Here is a 24741-nt window from a genome sequence, read left to right as displayed (position 1 = left end):
TCATACACATGCACGCTCTCTCTCACACACACACTGTCACACATGCACACACACATACACACACACACCACACTCATACACACAGACAACTTCAGAGAGCTCAGGATGGTCATATTTTTCCAATGGCTATCCTACTTCATTAGCTGGTTCATTGAGACCTGTTTTAAGTTTTTGGAGGGTTCTTTCTCCACTTTTCATCATGAAAAAATGTACAAAAAATAATGTAGAAGGGGTTAGGATTAGAAACCAAAGCGAAAGAAGCCTGAAGTCCCTGAATTCTGTTCCTGTTTTGGGAGTTCAGCTTTTTCTGGCAAGAAGAGAGAGAGAGAGAGAGAGAGAGAGAGAGAGAGAGAGAGAGAGAGAGAGAGGAGAGAGAGAGACTGGAAGAAGATTGTTTTCACATCGCACTTTCTTTGAAAAGTTAGAATCGCCAGGTATTGTCACTTTACAGTTATATTAAACGTTAAAGGACACGGTGGTGGGGGACGGCTGTGCTTGTATCTTTCAGAGTAGTTAGATCTTCACGAAGAAAAAAATCTATTTTTTAGCACTGTAAGATACAACTGAAAGGAATATTTCTGGAAAGGAATCCAACGGGTGATTTGCTTAGAAGTGTGTGTGTGTGTGTGTGTGTGTGTACATGCTTGCCTGTGGAAGCCAGAGGCCATACATGTAGTCCATCTCGTCTTCTGGGACAGGTTCTCACGGGCCTGGAGCCCCTTGAGCAGGCTGGGCTGTCTAGGCAGCAAGTCTCAGGGCCTTCTGAGCACCGGGATTTCAAAGGTACCTCTGGCTCTGCTTCTTTGGGAGGGGGCAGGGATCAGGACCTCAGGCTCCTGCAGGAAGCATTTACCAAATGTGCTCTGCTCTCTGCCTCTGCTTAGAGCATTTTCCCGTAGAAGGAAAATCCAAGCCGAGGAGAGAGATCAAGCATTCCATAGCACCAAAGACATAAGGAAAAGGCTCATGATTTCCCTCTGTGCTTACTATTAGGAGAGGTTTGAGTGAAGGGGCGGTGGAAATGTTTCCTACTGAAGTTTAGTGCTCAGAGCCAAGCCCTGGCCAGCACAGGGCTCCATCAGTTCCAGCGGAGAGTGAGAGTGTTCAGCGAGAGTGTGTTTTTGAAAGGGGACCGAAGTCCTCTTTGCCAGATACCTGAGCCGTTGTTAGGGCATTCAGTGGAAAATTTCATTTCCACATTATAAATAACTGTAGGATATTTCAAGGGCTCCAAGACTGGGCGCTTCCAAGAGCTGCTTACATTAGTTCTACAGAAATGTTTAATGGAGAGAGGGTGCCCAGGAAGGCTATAAAGCCGAATTACCGGATACGATTAATTCAAATAAATAATCTCACCTTGATTAAATTGTCCTTAAAATCTCCAACCATTGAGGCCTGCTTGTCTCATTATCCATTAAGTTGAAAAAAAAAAAAGGTGGTGGTGGTGGTGGTAGTAGTAGTAACTAATCAGCAATGGTGGGGAAGAAAAAGTCCCCAGATAGGATTTCTCAAATTCAAACGACCCTAAAATTTCTTGTTGAAAAGCCCCTCTCTGGGAGCCCCTATTTGAAATATGGACTGTTTCTCAGTGTCTGTCAGTTTCTCCAAGTTCCCTATTCTGTGGGTTTCCTGGGAGGAGGACGCAATATCACCTACCAATGACTTTCTATCTCTATGACTACAGAATCTCATTCCATTTCCGGAGACTCCTCCCCTAGTCAGTAGTCCCCAGACACTTAAAAGGGGGAGTTGGGCAAACAAGCCATCTCCGTTTGATGTGTCCCCAAAGAAAACTGTCCTAATAAAGGCAGGAGAGGAACGCATGTAATTGTGTCGTAATGCCAGTGTGTGAGCGCGTGAGAATACAAGTGAGTGTGTAAGGAAGGTGGGTGGTGGTGCAGCCTCTCACATGGGTAAGGAAGCGGGCATTCCTTTACTGAATTGGCATTTAGGGATGGGTAAGGAAGTGGGCATTCCTTTACTGAACTGGCATTTAGGCATAGGGATGCTAGCGCGCACACGCGATGCAGCTATACTCAGAGTTAGAGCTCTCCCCTGTGATCAAAAAGATTATTAAAAGTAGCACCCTTGGGAGATAGCTCAGCAACTCGCTGCATAGGTAGTGTGATGGGATGAGTGGCTTCAGTGGTCCTGGAGCCCAGCACTAGGGGCATGGAGGCCACCAGGTGCGAGGAGTAGGGTCGGGAATAGGTGTTGCTTTTTGGTGGCGTGGAGGAGCAGGCGGTGTGGCAGAAGAGGGAAACTGAGAGGCATGGGGAGGTGGCACGGGGAGGATGCAGGGGAAGAATCCGGAAAGAGACAAGGAAACACCGACAAAGCTGTTGTAAGTGGAGCGAGCAGAAAGGGAAGGCAGAAATAATGACACAAAGAGGAAGGGCATAGTAGTGTACTCCAGTTTCATCTCTACGCCCGTGAGAGGGCACAGTCCCTCTCATCCGTGTCCATTCTTGGACCCCAGCACCATCTCAGGCACGGGAACACAGGTCCCTAGGTCACCTGGGCACAGAGATTCGCGCTTGTCTTATGCTTGTCAGAGTCTTGAGTCCTGCAGAGGCGCAAACAACCTCTTTCGCGTCCTGGTAACCTTTTCCCTGGGCGCGCGGGGTAAGAGTGGCAGCTGTGCTTTGAAAACCGATAGGGAGGGTCGTGACAGGTCTCTTGAAGAACTTGGGAGGCATTTGCATCGACTAATAAAAGTTCTAGTTAATGGCCACGCGAAGAGCTTTAAACAAGACAGGAGACAGAGGTAGGGTATCCAGCTATCCCTGTACCTCAGTCCTTCAAGGGAGGACTCCAATTTTTCATGGATTACACGAAGTCGCGACTGTGTCAACTACCTTGTTGCTAGGAATATCGGGACTCGGGTAAATGATTCTATTTGGAAGCTTTAAAAGTTTTTAAAAATCGGTTAAATAGACGTAACAGAACATCACGCGAGAGGTGAACCGGCCCCATGTCGCAGCTGCCTAGTCCTTGGGGTGTAGCAGCCTCCAGCGGATTTCCCGGCTTCTGTGGGCGCGCAATCTGTTTGATTTGTTTTGAAGGCTCAGAATTGGAGGCTGGTTGGAGACACCCACGTGCTTCTGTCTCCCATCAGCTAAATGATCGCTTTAGCTTGAGTCGTGTCTATATAAACCACAAAAACCTAATCATTAGAAATCCCAGCCTCCAAAAACCACATTTTAGGTAAAAACTGCCGCCTTTTTCCGCACTCCTTCATCTCTCGACCACAACCTTTTGGGGATTCCAAAATCGCCTTTTTAAAAAAATGTCGGAAACAAACAAACAAATAAATAAATAAATGCTGAAGCTTCTTTTTTTAAAAAACTTTTTATTTTATCCTCTCCCCGGGGGGGTGTGATGAGGAAGAATATCAAGACTCAGACTGACTCGAAGATTCGGCTTAATAAAAGATGGAAAATTCACGGATTACCGCTGTTTATATATTTACATTTTGCCCCTCTCAGCAAGTGCTTTTGCAATTTACAACTTATTTTCATTATCAAGCTGTCATTTTTTTTTTTTTAGTTCTTAAAAAAAGCAATCCATCCTTATTGTCCAGGAATGACAAGAATGAATGTGTAAGAAGAGAGCGTCCAGGCATCCACTCGAGTTTCTAAAACTATTTTGACAAGTCCTTCTGTCACCCATATTTTGGTGTCACCTAAGGGGGAAAATAAAACCCAACCCCGAATCCTGTAAATATCTGCCCCCCCCCCGCCCCAGCCGAGGTAGGGTGGGTGGGGTGTTGGGGGAGGGTGAAAAGTGTCCAGACGTCAACGAGGGGACTCGAGAACTTTCCTTCCTCCTCTTTTGAAGATACAACGAAAAATAACGACAGCAGGAGCAGCCTGAGGCTCTCCGGCTTCTCAGTTTCAGCGTGGTCAGACTAAGAAGGGGGTTCCTGGTCCTGGGGATGCGGGGGGAGCTGAAGGAGCAGGCACGGATGCCCTAGGCGGGGACCGCCTCCCTCCAGCATCCGCAGCCCAGCGCAGCGTGCCGGCGCTTCTCGCGGCCGGCGGGCGGCGGCAGCGGCTGCGATCTATAGGCTCCGGAGCTGTCGCCCTGAGATCCGCTGCCCCCACTTACCTCCCGGCACCTTGAAGCGCGAGGAGGCCAGGGGCATTTGCAAAGAGCAGGAAGACGTGGCTACGAGGAGGCGGCGAGTGAGAGGGCGAGAGGAGAAGCGGGGAGAGGAAAACGCGGCGGCGGGAGGACTCGGAGCGCGCAGCCGGCAAAGGGGAGCGCGCAGCGGCCTCGGAGGAGGAGGAGGAGGAGGAGGAGGCGCGGGCAGGCGGCGGCGCCAGAAGTTGGGCAGCCGCGCTCGGCTTGGCGGTGTCGGGCAGCGCGGGGCCACACGGACCGCTGAGATGGATTGCTGAACGTGCCAGGCTCCACTACCGAACTGGAACAGGGAGGGGGGCGCCCGTGCACCCGGGACGCTGTGCCCCAAACCTCCCCCCCCCATTGCAAGCTGCTAACTTCAAGTCCCTTGACTCGGCTCGGCCAAACACGCCCCCGCGCCCCTCTCGCAGCTGCCACCGCTGGGGCTCTCAAGCCTCCGGGCGGAGATCTGCGTCTCCCGGGTGTCCCCACCCGCCAACCCAACTGTGCCTGGTCGCCGGCCGCCGGCCCCCATCAGACTCCGCCCGGCACTCGGCTTCCTCGAACTTGATTTCTCACCTCTTCAGTCCCGTCACCTCCATCCTCTTTCCCCCGTCTCGCCTCCACCCCCTCAATTTCCTCCTCCTCGCCCCCCATTTCCACCCTCCTCCCCCTCCCCCGGCCACTTCGCTAACTTGTGGCTGTTGTGATGCGTATTCCCGTAGATCCGAGCACCAGCCGGCGCTTCAGCCCCCCCTCCAGCAGCCTGCAGCCCGGCAAGATGAGCGACGTGAGCCCGGTGGTGGCTGCACAGCAGCAGCAACAGCAGCAGCAACAACAGCAGCAGCAACAACAACAGCAGCAACAGCAGCAGCAGCAGCAGGAGGCGGCAGCAGCGGCGGCGGCGGCGGCGGCGGCAGCGGCGGCAGCGGCAGTACCGCGGTTGAGGCCGCCGCACGACAACCGCACCATGGTGGAGATCATCGCCGACCACCCGGCCGAACTGGTTCGCACCGACAGCCCCAACTTCCTGTGCTCCGTGCTGCCCTCGCACTGGCGGTGCAACAAGACCCTGCCCGTGGCCTTCAAGGTAAGAGACTGGCCACCCTTAGCCCCCCGCCGGGCTCAGTGGAACCTGCCCACAGCCGTCTCGGTGCCCACGGGTGTCCTCCAAGACTTCAGTCTTGGTGGCTCTGACTCAGGGACCGAGGTGGCCATGATCTACATACCTCGCAGCGGTCACCTGTGCCCACGACCACTCCCATCCTAGCCTAGGTTTCCTTGCTTGTTCATCCTTCCAGTCTCCTGGCCTCGGTTCTTGCTCATTCCCCTGCTGGAGTTCCTTGGCCCCAGACGATCCTAGGTGCCCACTGTGAACCCCGATGCCCTAGCGCCACCCCGCCCCCTTCCCCCGTGGCGCGGGTCCCCCACACTCATCCCCGCGCCCCTTCTGTCCAGGATTCCGTACTCTCCCTCCCGCCTCCCCCACAGCCGCAGGCCGCTACTCCGGACTAGGCGTCCACTTCCCGGATTGGGTGCTGCTTGGCAGTCCCGGCAGCTCCCGGACTGGGGCCTGGTGCCCGCGGGGTGCCGGCGCCGGAGGATGCTTGCTCCTGGGGAGGGATGAGGTGCCAGCCTTTGGCGAGAAGGTTGAGGTGCTCAGCAAACTTGGGGATGCGGGGCAATGGGTTCGGAGAGGGACACTCAAGCCCTCCTTGGCGGGCTCCGGTTCCCGTTACTCGGAAGAAGGTGGGGTCGCCGGGGTCCCCGCTTTTATTGAGGCCCGGCAGCTGCGGGGTCCAGGGCACTAGATCCCCGAGTGCAGGGATGAACGTCGGGGAAGGGGGATCAGGGCTTAGGCTGCTTTCTCCCGCCTCGCTCAGCCTGGGAGGAAGAGAGAAACTAGTGGAGCAACTTTGGCTGCTCAGAAGGAAAACGGAGGTGAAATTCGTAGATTTGCTTTATTGCCTTCAAAGAGCCGGAACCCCAGAAGTCCCATCTGCTTGGGAAGGGCTCTGCTGGAGGCCTGGGTGCCAAGGTGCGCCCCCGCGGCCTCCTCCGCCGGAGTCCGTTAGCTTGCCAGCACCGGTAGCGGTGGGTGTCATGGGCAGACGCCAGCAGGTTGAAGGTGTTCGGGTCCTCAGCCTCTGGCCATAGCTATGGTGTAGTCTGGGATTCCTGGAGCTATCAGGGAAGGTGTTGTTGGCAGGGAACACCCCCACCAGAAGAGACTGCTGGACTGATGACTGTCCACTCTCGCTGGTCTAGACCCTAGGAATGGAGGGCGTGAGGCAGCCAGGGAGATGAATCCAAAGGCACTTCCAGTTCTAGGGGGTGGGCCTGGGCCCCAGCATCTGTGGAGAGCAGGTTAAGTATGATCTTGAAAGAAAGACAGCGGGAGGGGGGGGGAGAAAAGGGAGGAATTGTGCCAGTTCCTTCATCCTTCACTCTGGTGCCAAACTCCCACGGGCCCCTTGCATTTCCCAGTTGTTGATCACCGGTACCCCACGCATCAATTCAGATTCCACGTGTGGGTGGGGTGGCAGGAGGAGCCCAGGTCAATTGGAGTAGTTATCTCTTTAGGTCTTCTATCTGAGCAGCGATCTGAACGGGTTCTTATTGAGGAGGTGTGTGTTGCGTTCTCTCTCGCAAGTTTCTTTTTGTAGCTGGATCAACTAGTGCTCTTTAAAAAAAATCACACACTGCAGTTTTCCTCTTTGAGAGCGTCCATTTTGTAGATTAATGTTTTCTTTGTGATGTGAAAAGGTCAGATATAGGTGAAATTGTAGAAAATGATATTTAGTATTAGAGGTATCTTTTACAATGTTTATCAGCCAAGGGCCCAGAATTTTCTAAGCAGTCTCTGTGAGGGTAGACTTTTTTTTTTTTTTAAAAAAAAATAAAAACCAAGCTAAAATCTTTTCCCAGACCTAAATGAAAATAGGGAAAATTGCAAATCAGTAGATATTTTGTCTATGCAAGGCCATGCATTGAAGTGTAAGGATTTAACTTTATTGATTCACTGTCTAAAGTTCTATGCATCTTCTAGTGTGAGTGTGCTTAGGATATAATTGTCTTGAACTGTTCGTTTTAAATGCCGAGTTGATATTGAGCACAAGCATTCTGCAGGGAAAGGATTTGGCTATAAAGATGGAATGCGGTTCAGTCTGAACTTTTCTTGGGTTTCGGAGCTGGGTCTTCTAACTAGTTTCTAAAACTCTTTGGAAATGAATTTCTTTGCTGTTAAAGCATTCTCATCACAGAGTGCATGTTTCTTATTTTAACCAGCAGACAGAGCATCGATAGCATAGGGCATATTGTACTATTTAAATTAGTAATACAGTGGGTTTACCTAGAGTTTGACTTTGTGTACTTCCCTTTCTGTCTAACGGCATTCGAAGAGTGGGTGAGAGATTCAAGCTCACCCCTAACAGTTTGGTCTCTCTGCTTAAAATATATAGGGATATTTGAAGGTACACATTTTGACAGAGACTTCTATGATTTTCATCTCAATGATGTAACAGCAGCCTTTTAAAAATAACTTGCATTGGGAGTGGATGCATGAGTGTAACAGACTTCTTATACTCTCAACGTAATGAAATACATCTGCAGTGAAGAAATAGTATGAAGTCCCCGTTTCAAAAGTGGTGACAGCAATTTGGCTATCATATCCAGAGCTGTGTACAAAATAAGTTATAGCATTGTTAGGTAAAAAGCAGAGAGGTAGATGCCTTAAAACGCTCCCACCCCTGAGAGGACACAATGGTTGAGAAATCTAGTGTTCAAATCAACACAATATTTACTGAGCCTATACTTGAGGCTTGTGTCGCAGTTGTCTACAGCCGGCCAGAAATGGATTCAGTAGACCGTTTCGCTCTCTGACGACTTAAATAGTGCTTCAACATGATATCGACAGTGGATTATATTAAAAAGTACAGAAGCTATTGGTACTGTTCATGTAATATAATTTGGGCATTTAAAACAGAATAAATGAAAATTATTTAATTTATATCCAACATGTAAAACCCCACAAAGCAGCTAGTGGTCTCCATGCAAAGTTAGTTGTCACCTTTGTACTTTTACCGGAGCGCTGTAGTTTTGAAATACACAGTCCTTCCAGGTGTCAAGGAAATGGAAATAAATATTTTTAACATTTCTTTCAGGTGTATCTCACTAGAACCCCAAAATAGTTTAGGGCTCCTATTGGAGGATGTTAGGCCCTTTCTGTCACAGATGATTTTAGTGACAGGACGAAGCAATTTGCAAATTCAACTCAGTAGCTGATGGTTGGTCTGGTGGGCAGAGTGGCTAGGATGTGTCAACCCTGCCTCCAGTAGCGAGCGTCCTTTGAGTTAGAGGCCTGTCAGCATCTTCACTGTGAAGCCTGCTGTTCAGGGTTCATAACTAAGTTGACTTAAATAGCTTCAAGCTGAAACACGATGTTGACATCCAGATGTATATCTTAAAGCTCAGAGCAGGAGAGGCCCATATCACTGTTTTAAGTTAGAGAACACGAGACCATCTATGTTCACCAATGCCACTTTTTTTTTCTAGCAGTGTTGTAGAAGAAAGCATATTTAGATATATGATCAAGTACTCACAGTTAATTTTATATTTTTAATAGCATCTTTCAGTGTTGATGAAAAGTTCCCAAATGATGGTGCAATTTCTATTTGTTGACATCATTGGCAGCCTTTCTTCCTTCAAAAGCAAATTTGCAACTTATACATACTTGGTGATAGGGAGTTATAGTTTTCTTAAGTGTTTAATGGTTAGATTTTGTTTATATATTAAAAAAAATCTAATTGGAGTTTAATAAGGAAAAATATCATTGAGCTTGTCAAACCTTATTAATCCCAGCACATACTGTTTTTGCAAAGTTATGTCAATCATAGCACATCAGGTTGTATGAAGACAAGATACATTTTTTTTTGTAAAACTCATTGAAAGGCATATATTGTGGGACTGAATATATATAACTTACTGTAAGTTAGAATAAATTTTAGATAGAAAATATATAATTTTTGAACTTTGGAAAACTTATGTTGGAGGAAAGGTATGGCAGGCACCCTTCTTTGTACTTTCTCCTATGGCATCATTGACTGTGCATTTTCAGAGTTCCAGAATATTCACTGCTGGTTGACCTAAGCCACTGTGATTTGTGGCTCACAGATTGCTAGCTTAAACTAAAAAAAAAAATTCGCTATTTTTCTGTTGGACATTTATTTAAATTTTTGAGATGATGTATTGTATTTATTTTTCTTTTAGGATTCATTTTTTTTTTTTTGAGTTGAGGAAGCCTTCCTGGCTTACGTTCTAAAGCCACACTGCAGAATTTATTGAAATATTTCATAGTTTAATTTGAAAAAGATACAGTTTTCTTTTGTTTTTGCTTCTTGCAATAATTGAGTTGCCTCCTCTCCTCATTACAAAGAAAAAGATGATCAGATTCTATTTTAGAAATAATTATATTTCATTTTACTGCATTGCAATATGCCAAAATAATGTTAATCTGTCACAGTAATTGATTAGGTTAGACTAAACTGCTGTCCATGGAAAAGTCATGGGCAATTTCAAACTTCTAGTGTGGTAAGACCACAGAACCAGGGGGCTAAGCTAAGTTCGCTATCGCTCCTCGTTCAGCGCGAGGCCCAGATTTAGTCAGAATGGGTCTCGAACATTATTTCAATATCACTAGCATTAAATATTCTTTAACTTCATTTTGTACAAGCCGTATATTGTGTGGTTTAAATGCTTGTTACAGTGGGGTGCACTAACTAAAGGGAATTCTTTCTCAATTCTGGAAAGCCAGAACAGAAAGTGACTTCTCTCTTTCTCATGCTTTTCTTGACTTTGTAATTGTTATATTTTAAGAACACCTAGAAATGTAATTATTACAAGTTCATCACGAATTATTCTTTGCAGAACAATACTTTGTGTTGGGTAGCTTCAGAAAAAAAACTCAGTTCATGCTTCTGCTTAACCAGCTAAAGAGTGATTTTTTAAAAATTGGGTTTTTTTTCCCCCTTTAAAATGTTTTTCCATTGCTTGGGTTTGGTACAGATGAAATGTGTAAAAATTTCTTCATTCTTTGGTTTTCTTTTAGATAAACATGGTTGAGAATATTCAAAGGAAACTTTTAGGCCTTAGACATCTACTTTAAAAAGTCTCAAACATGTAATTAAACTTCTGAGTGATATACAGTTAAATACAGTACTCCCCTTCCCAAGACATGTGCCGCCCCCTTCTCAGAAAAAAAACATTGGTCAGTCTGGTCTGATAGAACGAATAACAGAGAATACACTATATTTTAGCCATTGGACTAGAGTCCAGCTTTAATAGAAAGGTTGTCGCTGTGTGTGTTGCCATGTTCTCCGGTCCCAGTTCTAAGCCTCATAGAAGGTTCACACAGCTCGTGAAAATCCATATGTTTTGCTAAATATGATACGTAAAACATACCCACATTTAATATAACCATTATTATGCTGCTTTGGGAAAGTGGATTTATGTATTTCACTCTCAGGAATATTTTCTTTTACATTTTCTCATATTGAATCAATTTTTATTCTCTTCTAACTTAAAAAAAAGTCCATTATGTTAAAAATATGTAACAGAACAATAATGTTCCAAGCTATTTAAAAACTTTAAATGGAGGCAGAGTTCATTACTATTACTATTATTGTTTTCTGAAACTCGGCACGATTGGAGTGAGACCCGCAAGGGGTCATCCTTTATCTTTCAACAATACTGCAAAACATTTGAGGCCACCAAGAGAAGTGGCACTTCTTACTTCATACCCGGTGGCACTCTTAAAGAATGCTTGTCACGAAAAGCCTGTGTTTAGCAGGCAGCAGACGTGGAACTGTCACTCTCCTTACCTTCCCCAAACTCAGATCATTGTATTGACACTCTGTGCTGATGTGGCATCTTCGGCATTTCACAGCATTAAAAATTATTTTCAATTTCTATTGGAAACCTGTGGTTCTCAGAGAGGAAATGATTGGTATAAGGGTCACGGTAGAAATGTAAGGAGGAAGAGTAGGGGAAGTGGCGGCTCTTGCTCTTCAGTGCATAAAGTCTCTTCTAAAACAGTACTTAGCTTTCTCTCACCTCCATTAGTACGTATGGCAGCAGATGTTAAAATACGATCTGCCGAATGTACAAAATGTCTTAATATTCAGATAAATCCTGGCAGACAAGTCAATTATTTCTGTATTTTTCAATGTGCCATTTGGGCTTCAGAGAAACCCTCACTTTCAGGAGTATAGCACTGGTTTTAGAAACTCCCCTGACCTTACCCGAGTTGCTAGACCACGGTGGCAGAGAGGAAGTCTGTTCTCAAGGGATTTACTTTTGACCCAGGAGATTTCTTGAGTTGAGAATAGCTGTGTACTCCAGGCAATACTGGTATGCACCAAGGACACTGGGCTGTTGCTGGGGAGGCTGACTCAGACTCATCTTACAACTGGCCCTCTCAGCGTTTTAGCTGCTAGCCCACAGGCTGCTGGCTGCTGGGAACAGTGCTTTTTATGGAACTCTTTCATTTACTTGTTACACACACACGCACACACACGCACACATGTATACACGCGCACATGCATACTTTTCCTCTCTTTCACACTGTGTGTGTGTGTGTGTGTGTGTGTGTGTGTGTGTGTGTGTGTGTGACTATGGAGTGCCATGGCAGGCATGTGGTAGTCAGGGAACAACTTCAGATATGGGTCCTTGTTGTCTACCGTGTTGGAGGCAGTCTCTTTGCTGTGCTGCTGGGTACCAGGCCAAATGACTCATATGTTTCTTCTCACCCCACCTCCCGGTAAGGGTACAGGTATTACAAATGTCAGTCCTGCATCTTTTCGTGTCTAGTCTTCCCGTGGGCTCTGAGGATTTGAAATCAGCCCCCATGCTTGCATAGCAAGTGCTTTGCCCGCTCAGCCATCTTTCTGGCTCCTATTTTTTTTTTAATACCCATCAAGCCCCTCCTAAGGTGCCAGGCACTGTTTTGGGAGTTGAGACATGTAAAAATCTAGGTGAAATGAAAGCCATTCTTTAAACTTTGGGCTAATTAGGTATTAACCATCAATTTCTGTGTTGGAAGAAGGAGGGCAACTACAGTGGGACACTGGGAACGTGAACCCTACTGTGTAAGGAAAGTGTTTTGATTTTGAACGGAACAAGGTATGAAGTTGAAGAGACTGAGAAACAGCCTAAGAGTCCAGTAGGAGTGACAGACACCTTGGCAAGGCTTTATTTCATTTGGTTGTCTTCCTGTCTGAGAGAGAGGATATCATGGGGACATTTAGGGGTAGGGGTCACAGACAGGGATAACTCAGTCCTAAAACATAGTACCTGTGTATCACTGGACAGGAAATACACTTTAGGGAGGGTCCATACCAAGTATGTTTGGGAATATCTAATTTGTTGTGTGAAAATTTTAACCAACGGGAGCCCAGAAGCAGAAGTGGGGAAAGGCAGAGTGGGGTGTTTGCTAGATGGACAAATGCACAGGGGTGCTTTGTCGGAATGGCCACTGCCGCTGGAGCTCTTGCCGAGTTATCATACGATATCTCAGCACTAAATGAAGAAATGGCAATAGGCCGTGCGGAGGATCCTGGGAGCTCCTGGAGAGGAAGAAGGCTTCTGGACTGGAAACAGAATGTTTTATATGTGACAGGGAAGGTTCCCCATGGCCAACATTCTCTCAATAAGGTTCCATGTTAACCCAAGGTACACAGCAGACCTAGGGTGAAGTGAGTTATTCTGAGTGAGTTAGCTTCAGAGATGGGTTAGCCTGTATTTTGCCTAAATTTATAAGCTTCAGATTAACTGCTGAAGACCACGGTGGGGCAAATGTGGCATTCCAACATGGCAGAAAAAATAAAATGGGGTTGTGGGTATGGGTGTGTGCTTCCTTAGGTGCCGGTGCACTTGCATGTGTTTGGAGGTCAGAGGTCAACAACACTAGGTGTTGGGTTTTTGTTTTTTTTTGTTTGTTTGTTTGTTTTTGGCTTTCTGCGGGTCCTAGGGACTTGTCGTTTAGGGTAGGGTGGCTGATCTACCTCAGTCTTCCTTTTTCTGCTTCCCCGGTGCTGGGATTACAAGCATATGCCATAACACCTGGTGTTTTTCATTTCCTCCGGTGATCAGACTCTGGGCCACACGCTTGCAAGGCAAGTTACTTTCCCAGCCAGTCTTTCTCCCCAGCCCAGGGCACAGTTCTTGATTGTACTACTTGTTTGTCATGATCGTTTTCTGCCTTGGGTAGACCTTTCTTCTTTGCCGAGACTTTATTCACTTGATAGCTTCAGCTCTCTCACGGGCCTGCAGCAGAGAACATGGTCACATCATCATTAAAAGAGGACCACTGAGTCCCGTGTAGGGAGATGAATTGTAAAACACCTGCCCCCACCCGGTCTGTACCCAGGAAGTAGGAACATCACCTGAAAAGACCTCTTTTGTAGAACTAATCAGGTACTCTGTGTGTGTGTGTGTGTGTGTGAGCGTGCACGCATGTGCACATGAACACACACATACACACATGCACGCATGTGCATTGGGCCGTCAGAGTGCATCTGGGGGCCAGAGGCTGACACTGACATGTCTTCCTCAGTTGCTCTCCGCCTTGTTTTGAAGTTGCATTTATCTCTTACGTAAGCACACGCATACATGCTTGTGCATGTAGGGGTCAGAGGACAAGCGGTCAGCACTTTCTCTTTTCTTGTAGGTCTCAGGGACGGAACTCAAGTCAAACTTGGTGGAAAATGTTTAATCCAGGGAGCCATCTCTTTCCCCCTCTACCCTAGGTTTTGGGACAGGTCCTCTCTTGGGGTCCTCTCTTGCAAATTAGGTTAAGATGGACGTCTGGCAAGCTCCCCAGGTGGCCTGTTTTCCAGCTTGTAGCAGTGACTGCACGTACAAACTGCCGCCCCCCAACTTTTTGCATGGGCGCTGAGGATTTGAATTCAAGTCCTCATGTTTCCAAAGCAAGCGCTTTACCCACTAAGCTGTCTCTGGAGTCCCTAAATACCCTTCTGCTTTTAGCTGAAGATCTGACTTAAGACCACACCTCAGGGCTCTTGGAGCTGTAGACAGCTGACACCTTAATATGGATGGTGCAATATGCAGATGGGTGTCAGCCTTCTTTCTGGAGCGTAATTCCTGCAGACAGTCTAACATGGGGATTTAATAAAAACGTGCATATATTCTGTGAGGACTGAACGATAAATAAAGGGAAATTTAGCTTGCTTTCAAAACGGGTGGACCCCGAGACATCAGTATGTCTGAAGGGGTGTCACAGCCCCAATACAGATGCTTCCCTTGTGGTCTGCCGACACTGGGCCACCACACTGGGTTCTGATAAGACATTTACAGTAAGCATGTGTTCTCCGTCCTTAAGTGTTTCTGATGTGCCCCTGTTCCTTCTGTGTTTCCTGTTTCGTGTAGGTGGTAGCCCTCGGAGAGGTACCAGATGGGACTGTGGTTACTGTCATGGCAGGGAATGATGAGAACTATTCTGCCGAGCTCCGAAATGCCTCTGCTGTTATGAAAAACCAAGTAGCAAGGTTCAACGATCTGAGATTTGTGGGCCGGAGTGGACGAGGTAGGTCTCTGCTTTTTAAACACTTTAGCTCTTCGATGCAACGTGGACTTGTCTGTACGCAACCCAGCATCTTCTTACTGAGACAGAGCCACCAAAGGTTTGTGTACACCGATCCAGATATCCTGGAGTGTTCCCCTCAGTATGGAGGCCGTTTTCATTTGATGATATTGAAGAGTCAAACAGTGTCCTCAGAAGAACTAGCTCCTGACTTCACAGGGTTCAGTGTGTACAGTAGAGAGAAGGATGCTTGGAGCATCAAGTTCTGAAGTAGGAGGAGTCACGTGACTTGAGGAGATTGAAAGGCAATGGGAACAGGAAAGTGATTGCTTGGGAAGCGTTTCCCAGAGTATCAGCATCACCCTGAGTTGAAATGGGGACAGCTTCTTCCCTTAGTGACACTGTCTTCCCTTAGTGATGTCACCCTTGAATGACTTAGTCTGGTAATAAGAATCTTTTAAAAATAATTGTTTAGGCTTTTTAAGGGGGTATATTTTTAGATATGGTTTTACTATGTAACCCTGGCTGGCCTGGAACTTTTATGTAGATCAGGCTGGCTTGGAACTCACAGAGATCTGCCTGCTCCAGTTTCTAGAGTGCTGGGTTAAGGCCACCAAGCTTGGCTGAAGACTTTTTGTTTGAATAAGTGAATTACTTACTTAGAGTGACTATAACATTGCCTAGCAACGCTTAGGACCCCAATGGCCTAGCAGCGTTTAGGGTGTTCAATCATCTGAAATCACATTTAGATATTAGGAGCATTTAGGGGAGTCACGAAACAGGAGATAATCCTTATAAGGATTTCAGAAAGGGAATTATTTTTTTGGATTGTGTTCCTAAGAAAATCAATACTTTGTTTTTTATTTGCTTGTTCTCCAGAAAGACTGCTACTGGTTATTCACCTGTTGGAGGTATTATGTTCATTCAATTTATTGAATCTAATATTTCCATTTTAAGTATTACACTAAGAGAAAAAAAAGTAGGAGCACTTTAGGACTGAGGTGAAGTAAAACCATGACACCTGCGTCTGTGCTCCCTGCAGCCCAGGTTTGAATCAGGAAATGAGAAACACCCATTCTCAATCGTGTCCAATAATTACTCTCTTGTTTGGGTCATATGTCAAATTATTACCATTGTAAAAACTTGATAAGGGAAATTTAAGCAAGACTGTTTCCGATGAGTAGGTTTTAGTTACTTTCTAGGAATGGGGCCAAGAAGCTGTACTTTTTAACTTAAGGAAAAGAAAAGAAAGCTCGCTAATGAGATGCTGTCACTGGAGGCTGTCTGGACCAAACTGAGGTGCGGAGCCTCTGGGAGAGCGGAACTGCAGGGTTTGTCTCTGGAACAGGTTCTGCGCGCCTTCATTAGAAGAATGAGAAGAGGCAGCTTCTCTCTAGCGACTGGTTAGGTTTGGAAGGCATGTGTGCGTTAGTTCACCCATTCATTCTTTCATCTGCTCTTCATGCTTCTGTTTGTTTCTTAGTTCCTGTTGCAGAGTCACAATACGGTTGTCTCTCCCATTTTCTCCTGAAAAAAAAAAGTAAACATAAGGAGGTCCCTGTGTACTCTAGATGTAACCATGACGATGTACCTGGATACTCTAAATTGCCGAAATTGCATCTTTCTTCTTCTGTTACTGTAAGCAGAGTAGTGACTTTTAATGTTTAGAGGGTGGACTACTACTCTTAATTTTATTTTACAGATCCAAAGTTGTGTTTTCATTTATTACACTTTTGTGTTATATAGACACTAAATCACCCATTTTTTTCTGATCAATTTGACTAGAAACTATAGCAGAGTGATAGTATACTTTGCAAACCCTCAACATATTTATTTAAGAAACTTCAAAAGGAAGCAAAGGGTGTGTGCTGTTTTACTATATTGGCTTTCGGAGTTTTGGCTGGTTTCCCAAATAGCAATTTTTATATTAAAAAAAAAAGACAGACTTAACTGCTTGCAGACTTTTCACGCATGGAAGATGAAGGAAGCCTCTTTTGATGAAGTGTAATTATGTCCAAACAGAGCTGACCCCCTCCCCCTATATTTCTTATGATCTTAACTGAAGAAAGTAGGATTTTTCCTTTGAAGCAGCTGGGACGTGGTGGAGGATCTGAAGTGCTCCAGTCTGCTGCCAGAGGCAGGATGGAGAAATTGGTCCAGACTTGTCTTCGAGACCGGGGGAGGCGGGGGTGCATGTGGAGAGAGAGGGTGGAGAGAGAACGAGAGAGAAATTGATTTATCACTAATAATAGATTTTATATGACTGTGTTACTTTGAATGAGAGGAAGCAATAAGATTAAGCTAAAATGGAGAGAGAGAGAGAAAAGAGAGGGACGGCTCTCGACGAAAATGAGTCAGGTTTTCAGGGGCAGGAAACCCTCAAGCCTGACCTGCTTTTTACAAGTCTGTCCCCCGCTTCCTCTTTGATTCTCACAGTTGTTCATCTCTGTCTCAAAGTCTTCACCGCATGCTTTGCTCAATGGACGGATTTTTCTCTCGCAACTATACAAAATGTATCTTCGATGATGTTTAAAAGATAAACAAAACAAAAACCAAGCCCCATAAATACTATGTTTCTTTTAACCTTTTCCCTCGTGGAAACATAGACTCTCTGAAATTGAACATTGGGCCTTAGGTTTACAAAGCATCCAAGTTTCCATTCACTCTTGCGTCCTAGGTCATTGGAGGACCCGGCACTCAAAAATGCCTGAGATAAAGTTCAGCATCCATGAAACTGGCATGAAGTCATGGTTTTTAATTGTCTCTTCCTTTTTTTCCTTAATATTTTACACAGAAGTGATTAGAATGTCTTTGACCACACCTTCTTCTCCTCCTTTCTCTTCCTCCCCCTCCTCATCGTCATCCTCCTTTGGTGTGCTCCCCCCACCCCCACTCCTTGTCCGTCATCCTTTGGTTGCTCCCCCCACCCTCCACTCCTTGTCCGTCCTCCTTTGGTGTGCTCCCCACCCTCCACTCCTTGTCCATCCTCCTTTGGTGTGCTCCCCACCCTCCACTCCTTGTCCGTCCTCCTTTGGTGGGCTCCCCCCACCCCCCACTCCTTGTCCGTCCTCCTTTGGTGTGCTCCCCCCACTCCTTGTCCGTCCTCCTTTGGTGTGCTCCCCACCCTCCACTCCTTGTCCGTCCTCCTTTGGTGCGCTCCCCCCACTCCTTGTCCGTCCTCCTTTGGTTTGCTTCCTCTCTTTTGACATCAAGCATGCTGCATTTAATTTACAAGCCTTATAAAGCATTTCCGGTGCACAAAGCGTGGTGTTTTGTCATCTTAGGACACAAGCCTGTTTGCAGTCTGGCCCTTCCTGGCAGCCTTTAAAGCTAAATTGGAAATGTCCTTCAGTGACACATCTAAGAAGTGATATGACCCTGGGTAGTACCGCAGGACGAGTTTCTAGATAAAACTGTGGATGATATAATTAGCTTTGCCTAAGCAGGAGTTGGATTTTGTGTGTCAGAGGGGGATGAAGGTGTTTGCACACGTGTGTGTTGGTAGCTGTGCCTGTGTGAGGACATGTGGGGTCAGAGGTTGATGCTGAGATGGCGTGTTCTGTCTCTTTTCCACTCTTTTGTCCAGACATGGTCTCTCATGCAGCTCACCGTGTCAACTACACTGGGTGACTCGGTATCCCACGATCCTCCTGTTTACTGCCCTCGAGTGCTGGGGTTTCAGGCACACATTGCTACCACCCCCTTTTAACATGGGTACTGAGAATCTGACCTTGAGTCTGTTTTACTCACTGAGCCACCTTTCTAGCACAAGTAAGATTTGTTTTAAATATCCTCATTAGTCATTAGTCTTGAATTAGTGGATCATCAGTAGATGGTTTCTGTCCACCACAGCCACTGTTAACAATGGAGACATGGCTCTGTGGCTAAGAGCAGTTGCTGCTCTTCAAGACGACCAGTGTGGGTTTGATTCCTAGCCCCCACATGGCCTTTCACAACTGTCTGTCACACTAGTTCCAGAGAGATCCGATGCCCTCTTCTGACCCCCAGTGACATTGGGCTTGTACACGGTGGACAGACATATCTGCAGGCCAAACACCCATGCACATAAAATTATGTAAAAAAATTGCAATCCTGGATCCATGTATCACTGATCTCTTTAGAAAGTGGAATTTGGAAAACTTTTTGTTTTAAGTTAAGGAAGTCACAAATGCCCACATAAACATTTGACTCAGGAAATGCATTATTATAAGGCGAACTAATTAGTGAGTCAGGTCAGAGTTTCTGGAAGTTTCTTCCACACTGCATACAGGGGCTAATCAGGAGTGCAAAGAGTGTTTTCTGCCTGTGCTTTCATTGTGAAAGCACAATTTGAGCCTTAGGAGTCGACGCTGGAAGATGACAGATGGCAACTTTCCTATAACCCCACCTTTTTTTAAAGGAGGTTTGTTCTTTTTTTATGATTTTATGTATTTACTCACTAATACTTTTTAGATTTGTTTTATTTTGCATGTGTGAGTGCCGTGACTGCAATGTGTACCTGCATACCACATACATGCATGCTTGGTGTCTAAGTGGTTGGTGAGCCTCCATGTGGGTGCTGGGAATCAAACCCTGGTACTTTGCAAGAACAACAGACACTCTTAACTACTGGGCCTCCAGTCCTGAAGGCATTTTTAAAGGGGAAAACTGGTTCATTTCTGAGTATTTTGATGCTCAGAATTTTGTCTCTGGTTCTGTTTCGATATGAAGTGTATTTCTCTGACTTTGAGAGGAGCACAGGACTTATTTTCCAAGCAGGTTGTAAAGGTTCATAATAGGAAAGCGTCCCAGAACAGTCATGATACGTTCATGGGCATTTTCACTAGCAGGCCACGCAGAGACAGTAAGGAAGAGCAAACCACATGCATTCTTGATGTATTAATATTGGCACCAGGGATGCTTCTTCCAACCATGGCCTTTGGAGCCACTGCTAGAAGTGTAACCCCAAGTCTGTGGACCACTGATCTCTTCTAGAATGGTGTTTTAAAATGTCTTAATGCAAATTAGCTTTGAATCTGGAGACTTGGCTACTGTTTTGAGTTCTTAATCTGGGACTCCCACTCAAGTTTTTGATCTCCATTTCTGTTGACTTTGAGTTTTCTAGGACTAGTTTAGACTCCTGGCTGTCTTAGTCCTCTGGCCAACATTAATGTTTACAATAAGTCCTCTGTTCTGTACTGAATTAAATTACTTAATTCCATGAAATATCTAGTATGTAGTAACACAATGTGAAGTGTCAGTAATACTGAGAGATAGACAATTTCATCCATTACTAATCTATTTATATTTATTATTTCCTGGGCACAGGGAGCTAATTGGGACACACCTAGAAGTAAGTTATCTGTTTTTTTCATATTCTATGGTAAAACAGGGAAAACTTTTTATTTTCCTCTTCGTTCTTCTCATCTCACCCCCTCCCTTCCTTCTGTTCTTCCTCCTGCCTTCCTTTCGTCCTTTCCTCCTCTTCCTTTGCCCCCTTCTTTCCTTTTCCTTCTTCTTTTCTATCTGGGGAATTGAACCCAGGGCCTTACACACGCTACCCATCTCTATATCCCGGTTCCATATCTACCCTAGATATTTGATCTAAGGTCAGAAAGGTTTGAGTTTAGTTCCCAACTTTCCCCATTCACTAATAGCAGAACCCTGGGTAAGTCACTGAGCTTCCCTGGGCTAAGGTTTCCTTCTTCGTGAGTTGGGGTGATGACTCTCACTTGGGAAGGTTAAGTGGGGTGATGTGGTCGATGTGGCTGGAGCTTAATAAGTTTCTAATCAATATTCATCTGTCTTAATTCTATCCCCACATTCCTGCCTTGCCTTCTTTAACCCCCTTAGCTATGGAAAAGCAGTTGAGAGTCTTAAGACTATCCACACACAGTAACAAATGATATGTTTCTTAACCAGATTTTAGGAACTTACATGGTCTGGTTTGAAAAGAAAAGCCATTCAGTAGATTTGACAGCCAAAGACCTGTTCTCCATTAAGCCTGGCACATAACCTGTTCCATATTAAGCAATGAAAAGATTGTATTAAACTCCACATTGCTACATATTGTCTAAGATTTGTGTTTTGATTTAGTACTCTCAGCTTTCAGTAGAAGGGGGAAAAAAAATCTGACCGAAAAAACAAAGCAACACAAAAGGAGCTTTTTATCAGCTCCAGGGGCAGACGCCCGGGTTCTCGGCGCAGCCCGCTGCTGTTTTATTGAGTCACTGTTTCACGCCCACCTCTTCCTGTCTTGTAACAGTCTGCAGTTTTGACTATCTGACATGACTAACCATTGCAAATCTAAGTGATTACAACTGTCAGTGAGTCTGTAGAACAGAGGGCAGTATCTTCTGGAGAAAGCAGACATTCAGATCTGTGACCACACTTTGCCCTGCCCCCACGATTCATCACTTTTAGCTCATTAATTTGAGGCATCAGAAGGAAGGAATGTATCCCTGCAGAAAATCTCTTGCAAAAGTAAAACTTCGTGCTTAGCCAAAACTAAGTTACTGTAAGTTACTATGGTGAGTTCCTTCAAGATTTAGCTCTGAGATGTATGTTAGGGGAGGCGTGAGCTCCGAGGAGAAAACTGTTCCGTGATGAAATCATATACCACAGGCGCGTTAAGGCTGGGACAGGAGACCTAGGCTCCTGTTGAAATGATTCCCATAACAGCTTCCCTCGCTCATCTTCTCGCGGTTCATTTAAGCAGATGTGATGCTAAGGCCATGAGAAGGAAATAGCATCACCTATGGTAATTTACTATTGTTCTCTCAAGGGGTCATGACCTGATCCTAAATAGACTTCCTCAACTGTCAACCTGCAGGCAGGGTTGTGTTCCTGATGTTGGAAAAAGTGGAAAAGTAGAGCCACCTCTTCAAGTGGCCCCAGGGTTTTGTTCTCACTGTTGAGGAGGTTACTGGGGAGCGGGGTGGAGGCTTCCCACATAGAACCTCAGGAAAGATTCGGATCTTAATCAGGAACAAGCTTAGAAGTGTTCCTAAGTGCGTTTTTGGGTCCAGAGGAAGGATTCCTGATTGGTTGCTCCCTAAGAGATGATTCAGTCAAATTTGGATGTCAGCATATATTATTGTAGGGTCATCAATGCCAGCCATTTATAGTTACTTGTTTTTTCCCTTCTTCCATCTGCAGGCAAGAGTTTCACCTTGACCATAACAGTCTTCACAAATCCCCCCCAAGTGGCCACTTATCACAGAGCGATTAAAGTGACAGTGGATGGTCCCCGGGAACCAAGAAGTAAGTACCTGCTTTCTGTTGTCAGTGCTAATGGAGTTTGTGCAGACCCTGTGAAGCCTTTGTTCTGAAGGAGTTAGTCCCAGGTCACTGTGTGTTTTTAGGGAAGAGCTGTTGATAGAACTTAATAGCTTCTAGAAAACCAAAGGCTAGCGCCACTTTCCTCACAGGCTTGCTTAAGGCTTTATGACACTGGGGAACAAGCAGATAGCTACTCATCCTGGAGACATTCAGCTAAGAAACTCTGCTCATCCATCCTGTGCAGTGGGCAGGGTCAAAGGGACCAACAAGGCTTAGGAAGCAAATTATAAACTTAAAAATCTTAGACTTAGGCAAAAAGCATTTGTGTGTTTCCCATGGCCCAAGAATGCGTTTTAGCTCGCCCACTCAGTTCCCTTTATAAAGAGCACAGGGCTTAATTACAAAGAATTTATTTGCAAATGATAACTTGCTTCATTGTTACAACACTGTTGTATGGTCATTTTCCTCTAGTAAGTGTTCTAGGTAGTTCCTTGTAGCAGAGTGATACAAACTAGGTTTAAGTTCACGTTGGCTTCTTTGTCTGTCGATCCAGAAGGTTTATCCAGCAGTCAGTTGAAGGTAGTGTACTTCCTCTGTCTGGGGGCCAATATTTGTTCTCTTCCTGAATCTGAAGCAGATCTGACTGGCTTGCACCCCGTGCTCCTGCCACCCACTGCGTTTTGAGCAAGCTTGGCATAGCAGCATTAAAACACATTTGCAGAGTAAAGGTTATTTGAAGTTGAAGTGTGAAGAGTTCTGCGCCATATAATATGATATAAACATCATAGCAAGCTCAGCCTTTGCTGGCTGGATATTTTGGAGTCCGAGGCATTGCTTTTAGGAAGTTAAATATGGTTTATGATGGGGTGGGCAGCTGATCGAAGTTCTAAGATGAATCCCCCACCCAGATAGTGAGGCTGGGCTCCTTCCTTCCCCCAGAGTAAGAGAGGAGGTCGATAGAGGCAAAACCTCTCTCCATACCTCCTGTCTTTTAGCGAGGGGCTCATACAGTAGCCCCCATCCCTTTTGCCTCTGTCTATTCTACGAAGGCCGACTGCTTGTCTGAGTGACCAAGGCTTCCTACCCCCAAAAGCAGTTTGTGAGGTTTGGTCCCCCTCCTTTCCTGTGTATGGTCTTTTTCCCAATTCCTAATGTTGGGTCAGTGCTGGCCCTGTCTAGTCTGGGAATAGCCTATTAAGTGGTTTGGTTCATGTGTGGTGTGTGTGAGAGCTTCCAAATCTTAAGTTTCAAGGGTCAGAGGTCATACAGCACAGGGAAAGAGATCAGAGCAAGGATGTCTTGGCTAGCTAGGGCTTTGCTAGTCTTTTCTGGATTGCCATAAGTCAGGGATGATTTCTTCTGACTTCTAACCATTTACCTGACAAGCTCTTGAGTGGGAGAAGTGGTGCATAAGGCAGCAAATAGCCTTTTAGTATTTATTCAACACTACTAATATTTGCCTTTGAAACATGGTTCCTGCTCATCCCAGCAGCTTTCTTCAGTACACAGAGAAACTATTAATGTGTGTGTGTGTCTGTCTGGGCGTATGTGTATTTCTAGTGGAGATGGGTGCGTCTGAGTTGATGGTTAGGGGAGAGGCAGGGAAGGGTTGGTGCTGCCCCATTCTAAAAGAGATGGGAAAAGATGAGCAGGCTGGTAGCTTTGCGAAAGCTCCTCCTGATTCCAGTGGGGATGGTAGTATCTCATTTCAAAGATCTACTGGCCCGTGAAGACAGACAAATGGCCTGAGGCTGTGCGGGTTTGGAATGGAGGATGCATGCTGCATATGTGATCGGAGTTTGTGCTTTGGGTAGTCCTGAGGGAGGGCAGGAAGTAGACGCAGATCTGGTGCTGTGAGGCCAACTATCTTTGTAGCATTCCTTTTTCTTTTCTTTTCTTTTCTTTTCTTTTCTTTTCTTTTCTTTTCTTTTCTTTTCTTTCTTCTTCCCTGCTGCCCCCCCCCCCACCAGCCCTGGTTTTTTGAGACAGGATTTCTCTGCATAGCAGTTCTGGCTGTCCTGGAACTCACTTTGTACACCAGGCTGGGCTTGAACTCACAGAGATCTGCCTGCCTCTGTCTCCGAAGTGCTGGGTTTAAAGGTGTGCGCCATCATATCCAGCTAGCTTTTCTTATAAAATGAATACCGTCTGAAAATGTGATGACATACATACACACACACACACACACACACACACACACACACACACACACACACACACTGTGTGGTTACTTGCCTGAATGTGGGCTGTATCTGGTATCAATAACTAGTTAAAGCTACAGCTTGGACACTGCTGGGTTCTTTCTTTCTACTTGCTCTTTGTCACCTGTCAAAAGGACCCGACTATGTCATATGGATTCCTGCAAAAGCAGTCTAAGCCAACACACAAACAAGTAGTCACAGGTATATTTGAATAAAACTTTATTTACAGGACCAGAGAGATGGCTCATCAATTAACAGTGCTAACTGCTCTTGTAGAGAACCCTTGTTTGGTGCTCAACACTCACATTAGGTGACTCACAACTGCCTGTAACTCCTGTTTTAGGGGACCTGAACCCTTCTGGTTTCTGTAAGCCTTTGCATACACATGGTGCACATAGCTTATGTAGGCATACATATACACATGATGCACATAGCTCATGTAGGCACACATACACACATGGTGCAGTAAGCTTATGTAGGCACACATACACACAGTGCACATAGCTTATGTAGGCACACATACATACATGGTGCACATAACTCATGTAGGCACACATA

General features: G+C 45.6%; 1 protein-coding gene across 2 annotated transcripts in view; it reads left to right on the top strand.

Moving 5' to 3' along the window:
• The window catches only part of Runx2 (runt related transcription factor 2), a 215444-nt gene that overhangs the window by 70820 nt on the left and 119883 nt on the right, over window positions 1–24741 (top strand). The window contains exons 3-5 of one of the 2 annotated variants that reach the window (XM_005359818.3): window positions 4851–5215; window positions 14569–14725; window positions 21860–21964. In XM_005359818.3, coding sequence (XP_005359875.1) covers window positions 4851–5215; window positions 14569–14725; window positions 21860–21964 — 627 coding nt within the window. Of the gene's footprint in view, window positions 1–4834; window positions 5216–14568; window positions 14726–21859; window positions 21965–24741 lie in introns of those variants that run through there. The other variant, XM_005359820.3, reaches the window with a different exon arrangement.

Source organism: Microtus ochrogaster, linkage group LG2 (genome assembly GCF_000317375.1).
Source record: "Microtus ochrogaster isolate Prairie Vole_2 linkage group LG2, MicOch1.0, whole genome shotgun sequence".
In the NCBI taxonomy this organism is placed as follows: Eukaryota; Metazoa; Chordata; class Mammalia; order Rodentia; family Cricetidae; genus Microtus; species Microtus ochrogaster.
The sequence above is the reverse complement of the archived record's forward strand: the minus strand, read 5'-3'. Positions and strand labels throughout refer to the sequence as shown.